This window comes from Sciurus carolinensis, chromosome 4, assembly GCF_902686445.1.
Source record: "Sciurus carolinensis chromosome 4, mSciCar1.2, whole genome shotgun sequence".
NCBI lineage: Eukaryota > Metazoa > Chordata > Mammalia > Rodentia > Sciuridae > Sciurus > Sciurus carolinensis.
In genome coordinates this window covers 8,263,342-8,284,076 of record NC_062216.1, presented here as the reverse complement: position 1 = coordinate 8,284,076, position 20,735 = coordinate 8,263,342, and the positions used below count along the sequence as shown (strand labels likewise).

At 52.2% G+C, this 20,735-nt stretch overlaps 1 protein-coding gene across 1 annotated transcript in view; it reads right to left on the bottom strand.

Moving 5' to 3' along the window:
- The window catches only part of Xkr6 (XK related 6), a 244,250-nt gene that overhangs the window by 18,273 nt on the left and 205,242 nt on the right, over positions 1-20,735 (bottom strand). Inside the window, 1 exon segment of the mRNA XM_047548271.1 lies at positions 1,848-2,044. Coding sequence (XP_047404227.1) covers positions 1,848-2,044 — 197 coding nt within the window.

Genomic DNA, 20,735 nt, shown 5'->3' with positions numbered 1-20,735 from the left:
CTTCACAACAGCCCCCAAAGTAGCTATCATCCCCACTTACAGATGAGGTAGCACAGTTAGGAAATGCACGTGCCCCACGTCATGAAGACAGTGCATGGCAGAGCCAGAAGTCGCCTCATCTGCCTGTCTTTCCCACACACCAGGCTCCCTTCCAAAGCAGTGTAAATGGAACATCAGATGCTATACTCTTTAGTCTGTTTTATCCTTATTTAAACTTCTCAGATGTTAGATTTAAGGAAAACAGCCCAGAAACCTCCAAACAGCTCCAGCATAATGTCATTATTATTATCATGATTATTTCACTTGTGTCTCCATTTGTGGGAAAACTAGATACAAATCCATCTTGCAGGCTGAATATTGTACCGTTAATCCAGTGATCAGTGAGGACAAGAGGACAGAGAGAGGGTAACAGTTGGGGAGGTTGGCACAGGGCAAGACCAATGGACAACTTGACTAGTAAAGAGGTAGTGGTAGCACGATTGACCTTTCTAAACACCTACAGCATCAACAGTATCAAGAAGTCAGGAGCATCACAAGGCCTACCCGTTAGACCAGATCTCACCAGGAAAGGTCGGAGTCCATTCAGGAAGTGTCTACAACGAAAGCACCATCACCACCAACAACAGGTAGCTGAACACTGTATGAGGCCTGACAGGGCTGAAGGTGAGAGCCCAGGAGAACAGCCATTAACCAGAGAGAGGAGGGGCAGAGGGTGAACCCACTCCCCCTGCTGCCTTGCTGAGCTAATCAAGCTCACGTGAGCCTTTGGGGTTGTGACCTCTGGGCTGAGTCTCTTTAGCAACCTCTGCTTTGAATACCAGAGAAGCCCACCACTCCCTGGTCTTTGCATTGCTAGACAGAATGCCCCTCACCTGTTGAACTCCTGTCTCGGCTTGCACTGCCCTTCAGAATGGCTCCGTGACAGCCCTTCCCTCGGGGGGATTCAGGTAGTCCAAGTGTTCCCAGACCAAATACCCCATCTCCTCCAACCAGTCAGCATTTCTGGCCTCTTCTCATCCTAGACCCTGTTCCCCACGGGAGCTGCTGTCCCCTGGTAGGCGCTCCGAGGTGTGAGAGTGGCTCCTGGAGGCTGGGCTGGCCATCAGCTTTGTGGTGTGACCCGAGAGCCTTGACCCGCGCAGTCTGCCTTGCAAGCACTTCTCTGCCAGCCAAGGGTGCCTTACAAATTTCCCACGGCTGCAGAAACCGCGATGTCTACCGAGGAGCTTCTGAGGCTCCTTGAAGAACAAACACCTGGGTCACTAGTGCCGGAAGGTGTTGGTGGGGCCATGGACAGCGTGTCAGCCCTTCCACCAACTTTAGTAGGAGCACAGTTACTTCAGACTTGATTGACAAGTGAAACCTCTACATAAGCTTGAAGTAAAGGCACCACTGTTCACAATGTCTGCAACCACCTGTACGCCTACCACTCCATTCTCCCGGAGTCCTATGCGCTCTCTAGGCCTGAGTTTCTGCATCCCACGGAACACCGGGATCGGGCCAGCTCCAGAGGGAAGGGGCCGTCCTGCCTGGCTGGGAGACCCAGGGCTCTCGGCTCTGCTGGGGGCCTGACTGGCTTCTACTGCACCCGAGCGCACTGGAGACCCAGATCCGCATTGCTCAGCGGACAGTGTCTTGGGGAGCCCGAGGGCCGCCCTCGGGGTTTGGGAAACCCCTGTGCTGCCTAGGCACCGTCAGCATGGCCCAGAGTTGCGTGTCCCGAGGACTCAGGCTGGGGCTCGCAGTGCGCGCGGAGGTGCCAGGCCCTCCCTGGGAGCGGGGCGGGGGCGGGGCCCGGCGGCTCCGGGGCGGGGCCTGGGCGGGGCGTGGCCGGGGCGGGCACTCACAGGGCAGCGTCTCTGCGCTGTTCTTCTGGATCATTATGCAGAGCTGTAGCACCAGTTGGGGGGCGCTCTCCAGGAAGGTCTCCAGGAGGCGCAGCATGTTGACGTCTGCATATTCGTACATCATAGCCCAGTAGAAGCGTCGCTGGTGTTCCTTCTGCCGCTGGCTCTGAATCCCCAGGTACATGGTGCGGATATACCTGCCGGAGACACAGGACAGAACACAGAAGCGTGGGTGGGGGCGGGGGCTGCAGAAGGACCGCGACGGTCCCTGCCTGGGTCGGCCTGCCCTCCCACCTGCGTGGGCACAGACGGTCCCAGAGACTTGGATGGGGTTCTGAGGTTCTCTCGGTCCAAGGACATGGTGCTTGGGGCAGGTCACGGAAGAAATCTGACCTCTGGAGCCCTAGGCAAGTCCTTCCCGTCCTGGCCTGTGTGCTCATTTGGAAAATGGGAGAGTGGCGCCAGATGATCTTCCAGGGCCTGCCAGCTAAGCATCTTGGGTGAGCCCGGAGGGTGTTGGGCTTCCTTGGGTTCAGGGCCCAGGGGGACCATTCCAATAGAGTTAACACTCTGCTGCACTCTAGAGAAGGTGGGAATTAGCATCCGTGACATTCCGCTAAGTGCCACTTCCTGGTGGCCATACGTAGGTGGTGAGTAGGTAGTACTAATGTCACCATATAGCAGATAGGATCAGCTGGAGCCCTGAAAGGTCACCTCACCTGCACAGGCTCCCACAGCTGAATGGCGGGGCAAGTAGGAGCGCCCAGTTACCCATCACAGCCTGTACGTCCCCCTTACATCAGGGAGCCTGCAAAGGAGCCCTCATCCCGGGTCAGAACAGATCCACCGACCCTCCCTCAGGATGACACCTGCGGATGACCCACAGGGAGGAACAAAGGGCAAAGGAAGCAGGTGCAGGTCAGAGCTGCGCACCGCACAGTGGGACCTGAACTAGCTATCCCAGCTCCGCCTCCTTACTCTCCCTTAATGTGGGAGCCTCATTGAGTTCGTGGCCCATTAGAGATAAGCATGGTGGGTACCCACCCTCGGGGAGCCTCAGTTTTACCTGAACCCTGAACTTTCTGGAGCTCTGTCTGCAAGCCCCAGGCAAGAGGAGGATTTAAGGTCCCATTGAAACCCACTGCTGGCCTCTGAGGCTGGGTCAGGTTTAGGGGTGTAGGTGGGCCCTGCCCAAAAGTAAGGGTGGGAAAGTTCAGCTTTGTCGACCCAGTTAGGATCAAGAACAGCAGCCACAAACCTAGAGCCATGGTCGATCGGAGAGACCTGACCATCCGTACACATTCCTGAGCCTCCAGGGTGCTGTGCTGGACTCAGAGCTGCAGCACGCGCTTGGCGCCCTAGGGAGGCCCCGCTGTCCTCAGGTATTTCCAAGTGGTTGGGGCTACAGGATGACCCTCTGTCCTCACCATCACCACCCCTTCGTCTGCATTGATGCTGGTCTCCACTGTCCACTCCTGCCCATAAACGCCCCTCTTCACACAGTAGCCAAAGTGCTCCTTGAGAGCCCCGTGTGCCCATCCGCTCCTCTTCTGCTGACCCTCCACAGCTTCTCACATGCTCAGAGTAATCCAGAGCTCTCCTCATGGCTCAGCACCCTGCCCCTCTCCAGTCTCACCTCTGTTCTCTCTCTAGGCTTCCCTCAAGGATACCCCAGGACATGTGCCCACTCAGCCATAGGTGACCTCCAACAAATGTGTACCATATGACCCAGCTGTCCCACTCCTCGGTTTATACTTGAAGGACTTAAAATCAGCACACTACAGTGACACAGCCACATCAATGTTTATAGCAGCTCAATTCACTATAGCCAAACGATGAAACCAACCTAGATGCCCTTCAACAGATGAATGGATAAAGAAAATATGATTGATACACACACACATGCATATATATATATATGATGGAATATTATTCAGCTTTAAAGAAGAATGAAATTATGGCATTTGCTGGTAATTGGATAGAGTTGGAGAATATCATGCTAAGCAAAATAAGCCAAACACAAAAAACCAAAGACCAAATGTTCTCTCTGTTATGCAGATGCTAATTCACAATGAGGGGGCACTAGGAAATTACTTTAGATTAGGTAGAGGGGAGTGAAGGGAGGGGAAGGGATATGGGGATAGGAAGGACAGTAGAGTGAAACAGACATTGTTACCTCATGTACATATATGACTGCATGACCAATGTGATCCTACAATATGTACAATCAGAAAAATGAGAAATTATATTCCATTTATGTATGATTTATCAAAATGCATAAATGCATTCTATTGTCATATATAACGAATTAGAACAAATAAAACTTTTTTTAAAAAATGTGCTAGCACAGTGAGGCCCCTTCCCAAAACCTCTGGAGACAGTGTTGTGGCATTCTCTCTGGGCTCCTAAGGCCTTTGGGGAGGCTCTGGTGAGGATCCTGGAAATACCCACCCAGAGACTGGAGCCATGGTGCTGTGGGTGCCACCAATCAGAACTGGTCCTTGATCCAAAGTTCAGCTGTACCCACATGCCATGGCCATAGATTCACACCAGGGGCCAGACCACAAATTCACACTTCCTTGGGGTACACTCAGACCACGTACGCTGTCTCCCACCCACAAGTGGCCAGCTGCTGAAGGGACGATTATGTGGCAGAACTAAGCCTACCCTCCGCCCCCGTGGTCTGCACTACCCGAGTACTGCTCTGCTCCCACGCTTAGTTTCCCCCCAGCCACGTGTCCTGTTACCCCCGCCCCAAGGTTGTGGAGAAGGAAGACAGTGAACCTAGAACACGCTGACTGGCCTGGAATGCCTGCCAGGAGAAGCCGGGCTCGCCTCTCCTCGGCGAGAGCATCCCTGGCGTGGGAAGAAGCCAGAGCGGTGTTCCCTGAGCAGGTGAGCAAACATGCCAGCACAGAGCACGCCGGAATCACCGCTGGGAAGCAAGCCGGGAGGTCCTGCCCCCTGCTCACTCGGGTACGCCCCCACGGAGTCAGCTCAGGATGCGCCCCAGAGCCAGACCCAGGGCAAGTGCCTGCCCCTCCCCTGAACTCTGTGCCTCCATCCTTCAGTCCCTGGGTCCCCAGCGGATGTCAGAGAGTGCTGGCCTGCTGGATAACTAGGTCTGAACACAACCTCAACCGAGCGCAACCTCCTATTTGCAGATGAGGTCCCCAGAGCCAGAGAATGTGCCAACCCCATCTCAGTCACTCAGGGACCATGGGTCAGTCACTCAGAGCCAAGGGTCTCTGACTCCCTGACCTTGATGGTCCCCACAGAGCATGTGTGAAGCCCCTGCCCTGCGCGTCCTGGCAGTTCTTGCTGGCACACCACAGCTGTACCCCAAAGGGCTGGGATTCCTCCTCCTCTGAACTTCCTAGGGGCCAGCTTCCCTCGCGGTCAACTGGGTGGCTGGGGACACCTCTCCTCTGAACCCCTGTGCCAGTCCTCTCTGCTGCCGCCATCCCAGTTTCCCATCGGTAGAATCAGTGCTAGTCTGAGTGACCTTTGAGGCTGCCCTGCCTGTGGCCTCTTGCTGGGCCTCCAACTCCTGTGCGACAAATTTGGCCTGTGGCCACACGGTGGCGCCAAACCCTAAGCGTCACAGGAAGGGTGCTCCACACAGGTGACCACATACCTAATGGCTGGTGCTCCTAAGTGACAGTGCAGGGTGAAGGGGTCGTGGGTGGGGCTGTGGTGCCCACTCCAGCCCAGATGTGCTGGGTCCCCAGGGGGAAGCACAGAGTCTGCAGGAGGAACACTGGCTGCCACACCTCCAAACTCCTGTGCTCTCCCCTTCCCTGGCGTGTTCCAGAAGGCTCACCTCCCCAGGAAGGAAGCTCAGGAGAGGACACCCAGCCTCTCCTCCTGAATCTGCCCCCACCGCTCCCCAGCAGCACTGCATCATGCTGTGCATAGATGTGAATGCACGCAGACCATGGCTCTCAAGGACAAGGACTGGGGGGGTGGGTAGCTGGGCTGCAGCCAGCAGGATTGTGTGACCTTGAGCAAGTCACTTCCTGAGGTTGGGCCCAGCTGCAATCCATCACAAAGGGTGCAGGCTGGAGGTTCCCTAAGCTTTCACCAAGTTTTGTAACTTCATCCTTCAAGGGACTGGCTTGCCGGAGCCCAGAATGTGGTTCACATTTTCACAGATAATAGACCCTGGTGTTTACGTGCCACTCCTGTGCTGGGCACTGTTCTGAGCATTTTGCACGAATGAGTCGATGTGAATGGATTAGCGGTGTGGACTCGATTCTGACCACGCTCCAGGAGGAGGTGCGACGCTCGCCTCGTCTCACAGTGAGCTGAAGCCCTGAGGCGAAGATGTTCCTCAACTTCCCAGTGATGCCAGTGGCCAAGCAGGGCTTCATGCCCAGCGGTCCAGCTCCAGGGCCGGTGGCCCTGCCTCCCACTCTCACGCCTCTCAGGTCGACTGTTTGGCTCTTGCCGTCTGAACTTCATCCAACCTGCAACCTCACAACAGAGGAGCGAGCTTGCCCCAAACACCGGGCTCCCTTCCCGTTCTGCCACACACAGTCATCTTGAGGAATGTCACCTCGTTTTCCTTGTCTATGAAACACCTAGTCCAGACTAGGGCTCAGGACATGTTGACCAAATGAACACGCGGCAGGCTTGGATGATATAATGCCTGTGGAGAACAGGTGGGGACAGAGGCCACTGAGCAGGTGGCGGCAAGTCCTTCTCCCTGGGGACCCTCCTCCTGTCTTCTCCTCAGCCACTCTGCTCATCCCCTCCCGTAACTTGAGAAGCTGTGAAACCATTTGAAGCTCCTTAGACCTGCCTCCCGGAGCACTCTCTAGTTCTCCAAGCACATTTTATATCAGCGCTTGGAGGAGACACAGTGGTTATCTTTTTGTGTTGAATCATCTGAAGCTCAGAGAGCTGAGTGATGTCCCTAAAGTCACACAGCTAGTCCTGGTCCAGGCAAATCAGAGGTCTTTCCTAGACTGTGCTGCTCCACTGGGAGTTAGCTATGGCTCTGGCCCAAACTGACTAGGATGGAAGATTAGTGATTTCTACCAGGGACAGGAGGCTAAAGAGGCTCACCTATCTATACCCACGCTCCCTGGTTGCTCAGAAGTGGTATTTTGAAACCTCTGATTATGGAAAACAACAAACCCTCAAAGCCCCAAACAGGGTTAAGTCCAGGTTTTGCTGAATCTGAAACTTAAAGAACGACTTGAAGAAAAACAGTAAACTCTACCAAGACCTTAAAGTGCAATCAGCACCAAGTCTACACTCTTTCCCAGAAAACACAAAAGGAAAAAATACTCCATTCATTTTATGAGGGCCATGTTACTCAGATATGAAAGCCAGATAAACTAGGTAAAAAAAAAAAAAGTAGAAACAATATCAAAACTAAGATGCATAAATCTTCAACATACTATTAGCAAATCAAATCCAATAACATAGAAAGAATGATAAACCAGAGCCAATGGAATTCATCTTAGAAACGGAAGGCTGGTTCAATATTCAAAAATCAGTCAATGTAACCTATGATATGAATAATAAAAACTACAGATCACACCAGTTGATGAAGAAGAAAAAACAGTTGATAGAATTCAACATCCATTCACAAGAAAAACTCTCAGCAGACTAAACATGGAAGGAAATTTCCTTAGCCTGATGTAGACATGGGACATTTACAAAAACCCACAGATAATATAATCAGTAATAAAAGACTAAATACTTTTGTCTTAAGATGAGGAACAAGGCTACATCACTGATTTTCACAACTCCTACTTACCATCATATTGGAAGAACTAGCCAGTGCAAAAAGTCAAGAAAAAGAAATATATACAGAAAGTATATACAGAATGCCAAGGAAGAAGTAGAACTGTCCCTATTTGTAAATGACATGATTGCCTAGATTGACAATCCTAAGGCACCAACAAAAAACTTAGAGAATTTATTAGTAAATTTAGCCCATCTCATAATGTTAGGTCAGTATATCAAAATTAATTGCATTTCTATAAACTATCAATGCACAATTGAAAATTGAAATTTAAAAATACACTACTTAAATTTGCTCCTGAAGATGAAATTCTTAGATCTTAATCTAATAAAACATGCAATAAATTTATGCTGAAGTTACAAAATGCTAATAAAAGAAAACCTAAATGATAAAGACATACCATGTTCAGGGATAGAAAGATACACTATTAAGATGATAATTGTTCTGAAATTGATCCACAGATTCAAGTAATTCCAGTAAAAATTTCAGCAGGATTTTTTTGCAGATATATACAAGCAGATTCTAAAATTTATATGGGAAGGCAAAGGAATTAGGATTGACAAAACAACTTGAAAAAGAAGAATAAATTTGAAGAACTCACACTCTCTGATTTTAAAACTTACTATAAAGCTACAGTAATTAAGATGGTGTGGCATTGGCAAAGAGAGAGAAACACAGATCAGTGGGACACAACAGAGTCCAGAAACAGACCCACACAAATATGACCAAAGGTGCAAAGACAATTCAATGGAGAAAAGAAAGGCTCCCCAATGGTGTGGTAACAATCAGTCATTCACATGCAAGGTTAACTTAAAATATAGCATAGACTAAAATGTAATGTGATGAGACTTTAAGGAGAAAATCTTTGTGACCTTGCATGAGGCAAAGAGTTCTTATATATGACAGCAAAAGCATGACCCATGAAAGAAAAATAAATTAATTAAACCATCAAAATGAACATCTTTTGCTCTGCAAATGACATCGCTAAGAGAATGAGAAGACAAGATATAAACTGAGAGAAAACATTTGTAAATCACTCATGACAAAATCTTGTACCCAGAATACATAGAGAACTCTCAAAATTCATCTGCACAAAAACAATCAACCCAATTTTTAGAAATGGGCAAAAGATTAGAATAGACATTTCACCAAAGAAGATATTGAATAGTAAGTAAGGATGGCGGGGGGTGGGGGGAACTGAACATTGTAAAATAGCAAAACACGTTAAGATCACAATTTTAAAAAACACAATAAGATAGTTAGTCCTTCATACCTTATTGGTCTAAAATATTTTTAAACTGACAATGTCCAGTGCTGGAGAGAATACAGAACGCTCACATATTATAGGTAGGAGTACACAGCCTCTCTGGAAAATAAATGGTTTTTACAGTCTTTTTTAAAGGTATTCTTAGATGATGCAGCAACCCAATGTTTGGAAATTTATTCTAGAAACAATACCTTAGGTCCACACAAAAATGTGTACACAAATGTTTTAGCAATTCCATTCATAACTGCCAACTGTTCTTCAACAGGTGAATGGATAAACCAACTGTGGCACATTCACCCTGTGGGATACGACTCAGGTACAACAGTCTACAAACCAGGAACACATGCAACAACCTGCGTGGGTCACAAGGCATCACGCAGAAGGAGTTAAGGCTGCGTCAGCGGTTCTGTCCTGTGTGACTTCACTTGCCCGCTACTCTGGAGAGGTGGAGAGATAGAACTGGTAGCTGCAAGGGTTGGAGCTGGGGCACCGTTTGCTTAAAAGGTGGTGTTCTGAGGCAAGGAAACCATTCAGTGAGACAATTATGGTGGTACTTGTGTGATTCTCTATGAGCCTTGAAACTCAAAGACTTCCACAGGCACACAAAAAAGTCAGGTTTACTTTATGTAAATGTACATTTTTAATTTTACCAAAAACATTTAATTTAAAAATTTTTAAAGAATATAAAGATGCAGGGGTGCATATAAGCCACTGGGGAGGCTGAGACAGGAGGATGACTCAAGTCCAGTAGTTTGAGGCCAGCATGGGCAAAATAGTGAGGGCCTGTCTCAATTTAAAAAAAGAATATGGAAGTACTAATACAGAATTAAATACAGGGCCCTACAGCTTAAGTTTCAGTAGGGCCACAAGTCTACCTGTCTTTGAATGACTTCTGGGGAACTCCCACCTTATCTCAGGAACTTTTCTGCAGACTTCTTGCAGGAACAAGTCCTCAAACCCCAGATGGAAAGGAAAAAACCTCCTTCCAGAACCAGCAAGTGCCCACGATGCAGCCCTTCTGCACCCAGGGAATAGCAACCAGCCAGACGGGCAAGCAGGCAGGTGGGAAGAGCCCCAGAGAGAGGCAAGGCTTCCCGCCCACCCGCCCTCCCAGCTCCTGGCCTTCTTGACCAAGTGTCCTGGGGAATGCACCCTGAGGAGGTGACTGTAGGGTACCGACTCGCCCCAGGGGGAGGGCAGACCAGACCAGGCTGGGCTCTGAGGGAAGCTTCTGACTGCCCCAGGCCCACCTTCCTACTCTGCCAAGGTGCCCATGGTCATTCAGGTGTGCATGCCAGTCTCCTGATCCCAGCCAACCAGGGGGACATACAACCCAAGAAACCATTAGAAATCTGTGGGGATAACTGGGTGGAGACCATGGCAGGCCCTGAATTCCAACTGTGCCCAACACCTCAAGTAGCAGCACAGGACTTTGGCCTTCTGTCCTTACCCGGCCTCTGTCCCCACATTCCCAACAGCCCCAACCTGCCTCTAAATGCTCTGGAAGTCCTGGTTGTGGAGCCAGCCTGGTGGGTTGGTGAGGGCAGGAGGAGGAGGTGGTGCACACCCAGGGCCAGCAGTTACCTAGGAGCACATGACACGTGGCAGGCCTCTGGCTCCCTACCCTCTTTGTAGATAAGGAAATGGAGGTTTGGGAACCAGCAGAGGTCAGCCTGCTGGTGTTTGGGACCAAGGATCTGTGTGAGCCCTGGTTAGGAGCTCACTCCTCAGTGGGACCCTAAACCCCCAGGGCCAGGTCCCAGCCTGGCTGTGCCCCAGCCTCCATAGTGTCCAGCACACAGGAGGACCCTGAAGGACATCTTCCAGTCAGTCTCCAGCCCCCGCCTCCTGGCCTCAGAGCTCACTATCTGCAGGGCCATGCGGCCAGGTCTCTCCATGGGCAGCTGGGCCTTCCTGCAAGAGCTGCTCCTCGGCCCACAGCCTGAGACCACCCTGGCCAGCAGAGCCTTCCTGGCATCGTCTGCAAGCCCCGGTTCACCAAGGAGGTCCTGAGGCCCACGGCCACAGCACCCCGCAGGCCCTGATGGCCCGTCCCAGGCTGCTCTGCCTCCGCAGCCCGTGGGGCCGCACTCTGACCTCTCCTGGCCAAGCACTGTTCACACCCTTCCCAGAAAGACAGGGAAAGCCGACCTGGAGGCAGGGCAGCCCAAGGCAGGGTGGGGTTTTCCTCTGAAGCTAATAGCCATTATCCACCTGCAGGGTTCCTGGCTATTTCAAAAATGCCCTCTGCTTTTGTCACATTTGAATTCAAGTGACCACGCCTCCAGGTCCACCCAGACATGTTGACCCTTCTCCTGGTGGAGGCCGCAGACACACTCTCTCTGTCACCTACACACCCCTGCACCCCACACTCCACACGTCACACCCAGACACAGCCATGTGTTCACACCTCACGCAGGCTGTGCCCTACAGAGCGCACGCGCACACAGGCGATCACGGGTCTGCCACACACATCTGGGATTTCCACTCTGTGGCCCTGTGTCCACAGCCAACCTGGACTGCTGAGGGGAAGACTTGTCTGTTTTCTCCTGGCCCCCAGGGCTCCCCACTTCTGGCCATTCATTGTCACCATGGTGTCCACAGGGAGGGTGGGCAGACACAGAGAAAAAAGTCGGACCCATGTCCAGGCACCAGGACCCTTGGTGGCTGCGGACCCCCTCAGAGAGAAGAGCAGGGGCCTCCTAATTACCAGTCAAATGGGAAATGAGAGGATCCAGGGGCCCCGGATTCGATGGCACACTGCCCTCGCTGCTGAGGACAGCTGTTGATGGCCACGCAGACCCCGACCTGCCAAGTTTCCCTGCCCCCGCCCCTGCTGGCACTGTTCCACCTCCCCTCACCTGTGCCAGGTTCGTGTGGCATCCTGGTAGCCCCAGAGATGCTGTTGGACCTCCGCTGCATTCCACGAGGGTGGTGGAGTGGCCTTCCTGTGTGTCCTGCCCATTGTGACCACCCAGGGTGGGAAGGGCCACGTGCAGCAGTGCAGACACAGGGTCCAGGAGCTTTCCAGGCCACAGGCTGCAGGGCTTGGGTAGGGGCCTCGCCTGTCTGGGGCTCTCCCCACTCCCATCTTACAGAGGAGGAAACCGAGGCCAGCCCAGTTCTAACCACCTGAGGGCTCCCCACTGCCTCTGTGCCCTGGAGTCCTCCCACACCTCTCCCACTTCCGCTGCCCTCTGGTCACGCTGACGGCTCTCCATCCCCAAACCTGCCTGGGAACGCCCCTGGCTGTGTCTTGGTCTCTGCCGGGAGACCCTCCATCAGCAGATGAGCCCCTCCCAGGCCTTACCCGCTACCCAGGTCAGGTTTTTTCCTGTCCGTCATCCTCAGTGTAATAGAAGCCCCCTTGACTGGCTCTTCAACAGGCCCATCACAATGGATGCTGTGTACCCACACTGACTCACACATCCCTCCCCCAGACCTTAGGATGGCTTCAATGCAGAAATTAAGGCAAGAGGACACCCCACGGAGGCAGCCACCAGGACGCACACCCAGGCCGCTGACCGAGATGGCGCTCCTAGCAAGGCACACAATCATCTCCTCTATGCCTCATTCACTCCTTTCAACAACCCTAAAATTAGATCACCTGTTAGCCCCACTTTATAGATAAGGAAGTAGAGGGCCCGAGGGTTAAGTGTGTGCCCACGCTAGGAAGCAAATGTGAGCCTCCGTCTGCCTGGCTGCACCACGTGCCTCTGTTTCCCACCCTGGAGGCCTCTCTCCTCTGAGATCAGAGCTGTCTTTGCCCTCTCTCCTTACCTCTACGCTGTGCCAAAGCCACTTACAGATCAGATGCCTCTCCAACTAATTTTAGCTCCCCGGATGGGAGCGTGTCTGCATGTCTGGCTGCCCACCTGGCAGGTGTGCGGTTGGTGTGCTCGAGTGAGCCTCGCCCCAGCTCTGGTGGAAAGCTGGTCTCCTTGGACTACGAGATGTCTGCAACCCCAGCTTCAAATGCAGGCCATGTTTGGTCCCCCGAGGTAGGCAGCCAGCTGAGGCAGCCAGCTGAGGCCGGAGCTCAGTCAAAGCAGGAAAGATTTGCGTGGAACAGGAGAGGGCACTTATGAACCCGCTGGGGGGAGACAAATTTTCTGCCTATTGCTGGATGGTTTAATAAAATGGAAGCCAATCTCCTGGGGCTGCTAGATACTCCCACTCACAGAGGGCAGGGGCAAGGCCCGGGCCTCCCGAGAGCACTCTTGGCTCTGCAGTTTAACACTCACAGGCCCCACCTTCCGGCTCCCTCAAAACCACATCAAATGCAAGGTCTGGGTGGCTCAAGGGAACCACCAAGCCCACACGGCCAGGAATAGTGTACCAATGCAGCCCCAACTAGGGGTCCCAGCCTCTCTCCAAGTACGAGAATGGATTCTAGAACCTTCCACAGCCTGACTGGCCCTGGGGAACTCTTTCCATGACCCCCAGTGCACACAGCTTCAGCTTGAGGGAGGTGGAGGGACGGCTGCCGGCACAGCCCCTGGGAGCAGCACTGTTGGAGCTATTTTTAGCTCTTCTCTCCCAAGACCTGACATCGGTTGAATGACGGCGGCAGCTCAGGGCACACGTGTGACGGAGCAGGCATGAAGTGGCATTCCTTCGAGGGGCCCAGGGAATGGGTGGGGGAGGTGCCTTGAAGCTTCAGGCAGTGCCACATGATCCTTCTGGACCTCAGTCTCCATGGCGGGGCGGCTGCTCTGGCCTGGGCCAGGCTTCCCTGACACCCAGGGCCCGGAGAGCACTTCCTGGGTGAGCACAGCCCACCCACCTCCTCCCAGCCTCATTTCCCACCTGCACGGTAGGGCCCGGACAACTGCCCCCTTCTCCAAGACACTGCAAATATACTTGATCAGAAAACCCTAATGCTTTGGCAGACTCAGGTTTTGGAGAAATGTCTTTTTGGATGGAGACCAGGGTTGGGTTTTCCGTTTGTCTTTGTGTGTCTGGTACCAGGCATACTGTCTGGCACTCAACAGGCATTAGATGTCCACCTAGCGAATGAATGAACAAGGTGGCAACCTGTTACTGAGTCCTTAGGCTCTGGAAAGTTCAGACAGTCACACTCCAAGTCCCCTGAGTGGGGATAAAGAAAGTTCCCACTGTCCCCAGTTCTGACACATCTCCATGTCCCCAAGTCTCCTTCGTGGCCGGAGGGCTGAAGGAGCCCTGGTCAGCTCGTGGGGTGCTTTCCCTGCTTCCTCCCTGCCCTCTCCTGCCCTTGAGCCTCCAGCCCACAGATTCTGGCTCAGCCATCCCATCCCTACAGGAACAGCGACTGCCCTGTTTCCTGCCCTCCAACCCACAGGACCAGCCCATCAAGAGTGCTTCTGTGCCTGCAGCTGAGACCCTGCCCTGGCTCAATGCAAAGGGCGGCTCCACCCTCACCTCAATCAGGGTGAAGGCTTCTGACGACAGGTCCTGTGGTGTGGCTTGCTGCACCCTGCTGCTAGGTCCCTGGCAGCCACCGTGGGCAAGGAGCTGGGCTCTGCAAGGGAAGACCCTGGCAGCTGTTCAGAGCACCTCACGTCTTCCAGAGGGGGCCCACTGGGCCAGAGTCAAGTCCCCTGAACACTGCCAGGGACGTTGAATACGTAGCAAACATCAAAACGTGAGCGCACGGTGGAGCCATGCAGCGCGACGGATTGTGGGTGCCAGCAGGAGGACGTGATTTCACCTTTGTCCCAGCTCCAGGTCCAGGTATCCCCTTTCATCCCATAATGCTCTGTCACTTATCAATCTACCTGACGCATTGAAGGTGGGTTTCCATTCATCTCTGCTGCCTCTCAGGGTAACCGTCCTGTGGCTTATTCTCCTGTGGACTACACTGCCCTTCAATTCGCCTTAACCGTGCCCCTTGCAGACACTGAGCACTCGGCTACAGTGACCCAGCTCCCTCCCAATCAGATTCAGGCATCCAACAGACATGATTGAGCACCTACTGCATGCCATGCACTGTGAGAGGCACAGGGGCACCAGACAAAACCTTGCCCTCTCCCTCTTCAGAACAATGAAGGCAGGACCTGTCAGTGTGCAGCTGGGCAGTGTGGGAGACGGGGAGCCTCCCACGTCCACGGCCAGGCACAAGGAGTATTTGTGAGAGGGGCATCAAGTTGAGTGTTGAGGGAGGTGAGTTTCCCAAGCAGCTAGAGGGAGAGTGTTCCACGCAGAGGGCCGCAGAACAGGGAGGAGCTGACAGATTTGTGTGGGCAGGGAGAGAGGGAGACAGGAGGCTGCACAGGAAGGGCCTTGTGGAAGGGCTGTCCAGCAGGACAGGGTGGTGAGGGCCAGGGCTCCACGCTCTGCTGCTGCAGCAGGACGGCTAAAGCCAGGAGACATGGCAGCCGGGGTCTGCAAGTGAGAAGCCCAGCCGCGGGGTGATGCTGATGGAAGCACACGGCCCTGCGAGGGGAAGGAGAAGGCAGGGCCCAGGGTGGGTCCCTTGCCCCAGTGGGCGGGGCTGCCCCCAGCAAGATGGACCCAGGAGGAAAGGGCAGGATGGAGAGAAGGGGGATGAGATCCCACGGGACGGCCAGGCGTGCATGCCCAGGACGCCCTGTGGGTGTCTGCAGGGAGCACAGGGTGGAGTGGGGACTGCAGAGGCAGGGGGGAGCCAGGAGGCTGGCTGGTGAAGCCGGGCCTGGTGGGGGCCCCGGGGCCAGTGCATGGAGTGGGAACAGGTCAGGCCCAGGCCCTGAGGACAGCAGCATCAGAAAAGGAAGGACAGAGGATGAGAAGCTCTGCTCAACAAGACTCAGAAGACGGACAGCCGAGTGGCCCACCTGGGGCCCAGCGCAGGCTCAGCCCTTGGGATCTGCCGGCTCTGTGTCCACGGGGTCCACATCTACAGATTCAACCAACCAAGGATCGAAAATATCTTTTCAGCGGCCTCTGTACTGAACCCACGCAGACTCTTCTTGTCACAATTCCCTCACGACACAGGTGACAACTGCTTACACAGTGATTAGTTGTTCGGTATCGCGAGCCACCCAGAGATGGTTCAAAGTGCAGGGAGGGTGTGCTCAGGCTCTGCCAGACACGACCCGCCTCACAGACAGGATTTGAGCACCGGGGGATTTGGGCATCTGGAACCAAACCCCACAGGCACCGAGGGACCACGTGGCGGGCAAATACCATCGTTCACTTGCCTTCTAAGATTCTGCGCTTCGCCTTTGCCTCCTCCCAGCCCTGAGTTTTGAGGCCAAGAAGTCCTGGTCTGTTCATCCCGCCCACGGAGAATAGTCCCACTGCTGAGTGGCAGAGTTCCCTTGGCTCTGGGGAGTCCCTGCCCTCGCTCTGGGGTGGGGAGAACCAGCAGTGCAGGAGCCCCAGAGCAGAGGGCAGGACTCCCCAGGGAGCCTTCCAACTCCAGGCTCAAGGGCTCAGCCCCTCCCAGGTCTCAGTGGCTGCCAGGCCTGGGTTGGGTGGGTAATGCCCCTCGAAGCCATGCAGCCAAGTCCAGGGTGTCGGGGAGATTAGCAGAGGAGGTGACCGCAGCATGGCCGCCCTTCCCACTCATAAGGCAGACTGCCATGTTACAGTGGCTGCCACTCGAATGCCAAGTACCACCGACTTATCTCATTCCTCACAACAACCCTTTGGGGAAAGTCATCTTTCCCATAATAGAAGGGGAAACTAAGGTTCAGAGAGGCTTGGAAACTTGCCCAGAGTCACGCAGCAAGAGAATTAGAGCACTGGGATTTGAACCCAGGTCTGTCACCACTGAGGCCTGTTACACTTCCTCTGCTGCAGCCTGCAGCCTCTTTGTCCCTTGGGTACATGTCCTGGTGGAAGATGCGGTCACTGCTTTAGCACTGCCTATTTAGGATTCAGCCCCTGAAACCCTCCCTGAGTGAAGAGTGGGCCACCCGCAGACCCGATGGAACCTGGCCGCAGACTTTCCTGCTGTGCTTGGCCACCTCTGTCCCAGCTGTATGACCCTGAAGAAGGCCTTCGCCCTGTGTCTCCGTTGGTGAGATGAGCAGAGCCCAGGCGAGCTCTCAGACCCTAGCCTGCCTCCCAGGGACCTTCCAGCTCTCAGTCACCCCAGAGGACTCAGCCAACCCCTCCGACAGCACCACTGATCCCACCCATCCTGTGCCTTCCCGAACGCAAGAGGCCTGATGCCACCCAGAGAGTGCTCGGCCCGACCCAGGCCTCCTCCCTCAACACCACACCCCTCCGGGGGCCAGACACTCTCACGTGTTGTGCCTGGAGTCTCACCGGGATGCAGGATGGAAGGAGAAGCAGAGGGAGATGCTACCTCCAGTTTGCGTGGCCCAGCCAGGGTGGCCGGTGACATTCCACATTCAGAGCCCACGTCAGCAGGTGCTCACCATGCTCTGGCCCTGCCCGGGCAGCCCAATCTCCCTGGGCAGCTCCCCAAAGTGTCCAGGGCACAGGGTGGCACAAGCCTCACGCTGCGCTCTCCAGCCACCATCTCCACTGCTGCGGGGGCTCCCGGGATGCAGGAGGAGCACTGGGCCGGGAGCCCCGGCTACAGGCGCCATGTGGGGAACCCAAGCGGCAGGTGAACGGCCTCTCAGCAAGGTGGGTGACGGGGTTTCCCTGAACCTTCACATCAGACATGCAAAGTGGCTTAGGGACTTGGAAATTTGAATACAATAAACAAAGAAGAAAGAATACACTGGCGACAACGTGGCAGGCTGCCAGTGTGGATTCACCACAGGCAGAGGGCGGGGGACCGCAGACCTGGTAAGGAGAAACCGAGATCAAAAGTGCTGCCTCATCTTAGCCGGTCCCGAGGCTGCGCTGCGCTCTGGTGCGTGAGGAGTGCACTCTGCAGCTCAACTGGCCAAGAGGGCTGAGGCGAGAGTCGTTTTGGGGCGAGAGCACCAGCAAGTGACTGCAGGACCCGAAAAAACACAAAGCCACAATTTCCTGACAGGTGCCTATGGAGGGATCCAGGCTGAGCCTGACGGAACGTGAGTCAGGCGGGCACGGAGCAGATTGTACCCAGTGGGATTCGAGTTGGAAGGGCAAATCCGAGCCCACCTGGGTTCTCCTTTGTCAGACAGTTCCATGGCCAGCTGAAGTGGGTCAGGAGTTTGAGCGGGCGGGGTCGGAGGCCCTCAGGGACTAAGCCCCGGAAGGCTGTGCTCCTGGGCAGCAGTGAGTGGAGGATCGGTACCCCGCCCCACGCTTGGGTTTCTTGGAAGGCTCCTAGAACCAGACCTGCAGAAGAGATCAGCTACTGTCCATCTCTAGGGGCAGGTCAATCCCGTCTCTCCAAAGCAGTCCCTGCAGCAAAGGCCCCGAGGCCAGATGAGGCCTCAGCACCACCTGCTGCAGAAGCGGCACCCTGGGAGGGCACTGGACTGGTCTGAAAGGATGGGAACCCCAAGTGACAGTGCGACCTACCTGGTCCCACCTCACACTGGTGAGAAGGGCGCTGAGTCTTCTATCAAATGACTTGAATACAAAGCCACTCCAACTGGCAGCTCAGAGAGCAAGGCACAGACAGGAGCGGGTCAACAACCCCCATGCTCTATCAGCCTGTAACTCAGGAAAAATGGGAAAAAGACTACTGGACATAGACAGGAGCACCCATTCCAGTCGGATATCTGACCTCCTCAGTGGGGAAGGCTCCTTCATTCTTCACTAAGATTTGAATTTTAAAGTTTTTATTTATTTTAAATTTTTAAATTTTTATTTCTCTTTTTATTCCTTTCATGTGTGAGGGCGTGTTTGTATGCATGTGAATTCTGGCTGTGCTGATTGGTTCAGGAATATATATATATATATATGCATTTGTTTCTTTTTCTATTATTTTTAGCATTTTAAAAATGTAATTATTTTTCCCACAATTGTCTTTTGAGGGTTCAGGTTTTTTGGACTGTATATCATGGTTTGGTTTTGTATTATTTTGTATTATTTTCATTTGTTTATTTCTCTTGTTTCTCTTGTTTATCTCTTATCTTCTCCTACAAATGGCTAACTTCTATTGTTCACCCTCCCTCTTTCTCAATATCTTGCTTCTTCTATTGTTTCCTCTTCATCTGTATAAACATCACTTGCTACATTTCTTTGCATTCTCTCTGTTCACTTTTTGAAACGGTGAAGTCTTTTCTAACTTCCTAACATATTTCCTTTTCTCCTAAATAACTGTATTTTTACCATTGCTCAAGACTAATTGACCAGATAACTCCTGCCCCCACCATTGAAGCTAATACAGTCATTATTGCTGTGGATGGTACGGCTGACACCTTCTGTTTGCTTCAAAGCCAGATCTCGTTCATTGTTATTGTTCTCACTGTTTACAAATGCTGAACACATCATTCCTCCTAATTGGTAGAAATATACTTCAACACTGTGTGTGGTTTTGTGATGGGCTGACAGATCTGACTCCATGAGAATGTTATAGGCCAGACTCTAAGGGAAATGACTAAACAGACTCCATTTTGCTCTGAGACTCCATATTATGTAGGAAATAAGCTTCTCCCATGGGAACACCCCACCTCTGCGCCCATAATCAGTTACTTGGTGTGACATGTTTAATAATATACAATGGCAACTCCTATGTAGTAAAGAATTGCTCTCTTTTGATCCCTATTGCTCCTAAACAATGTACCATGTGAACAGTGATTGTGTGGATGTTAGCAACCATTCTTTAGTTTGAACCTAGGTAAGGGTCATTCTAACCCACTTCCCCCTCTGTTGATGATCTCATGATGTTAGTTTGTAATTTTAAATCATAGCAACAGACACATGATTGATGTGATTTTTGGTATAAGAACCCCTACAACCCCGTGGTCGGGGCTGTTCTCCCAATAGCCATTTTTTGGGGCATTGTGTGAGAGAGTCAGCTGGCCAGCTTAATAAAGACTCAAATTTGGACTTCTCAGTGGTGATTGGTCTGTTCTTACGTTGTGCCCCATAACAGTTTGTTGTTTGCAATGGTTGTTACTATTGTTTATTTCACCCCCATTCTATGGGGTGCTGGGACACTAAACGTTTACAGGTTAGAGACTGCTGCGGAATGAAACATTCCCTGACATCACCCAACTCAAAGAACTATGAGACAAAAGCCCCAAACCAACAACAACCCATGGAGGAATGATCAGAGCGGGAACTCAGGTGCCACCCTTTGGCATCTACACATGCATTGAAACAGAGAGCAGTCCCAAAACAAATAAGATAATTACACACAAAGGACATGTGGGGGAAAAAAAAAAGGTGGGGGAGTCCACTTCAAATGATGCACAAGTCCAAGTTCTCTGAAAATGTGAGAAAACAGACAAATAAATATCCCCCCAAAATCCATAATCACCCAACAAAGGATCCCACTAAAAGCAGGCAAAGGCCTAGAGAAAGATTATAAAAAACTTATTATTAATATGTTCAATGAACTAAAAGAAGATCTAAAGAAGGAATAAAGAGAGCAATAATAGGAGATAAAAGAACACTTTAATACAGAAATAGAAATAGTAAGAAGAACCCAAGCAGAACTCATAGAAATGAAAGACACAGTCAATTAAATTAAAAACTCAATTGAAGGCATCACTAACAGATTAGATTGTGTAGAAAATAGAACCTCAGCCCTTGAAGACAGAACTTCAGACCTTGAAGACAGGCTATATGATTTTGATTACACAGAAAGTAATAAAGGGAAAAAATTTATAGAACATGACCAGAATATATAAGAACTCTGGGACAACTTTAAGAGATCAAACCTAAGAATCACTAGGATAGAAGAGAGCATAGAGATACAAATGCAAGGCTAAAGAACATTTTCAATGAGATACTTATAGAAAAATTTTCCCATATCTAAAATGAGATAGACATCCAAACACAGGATACTTACAGGACTCCAAATAGACCTATTCAA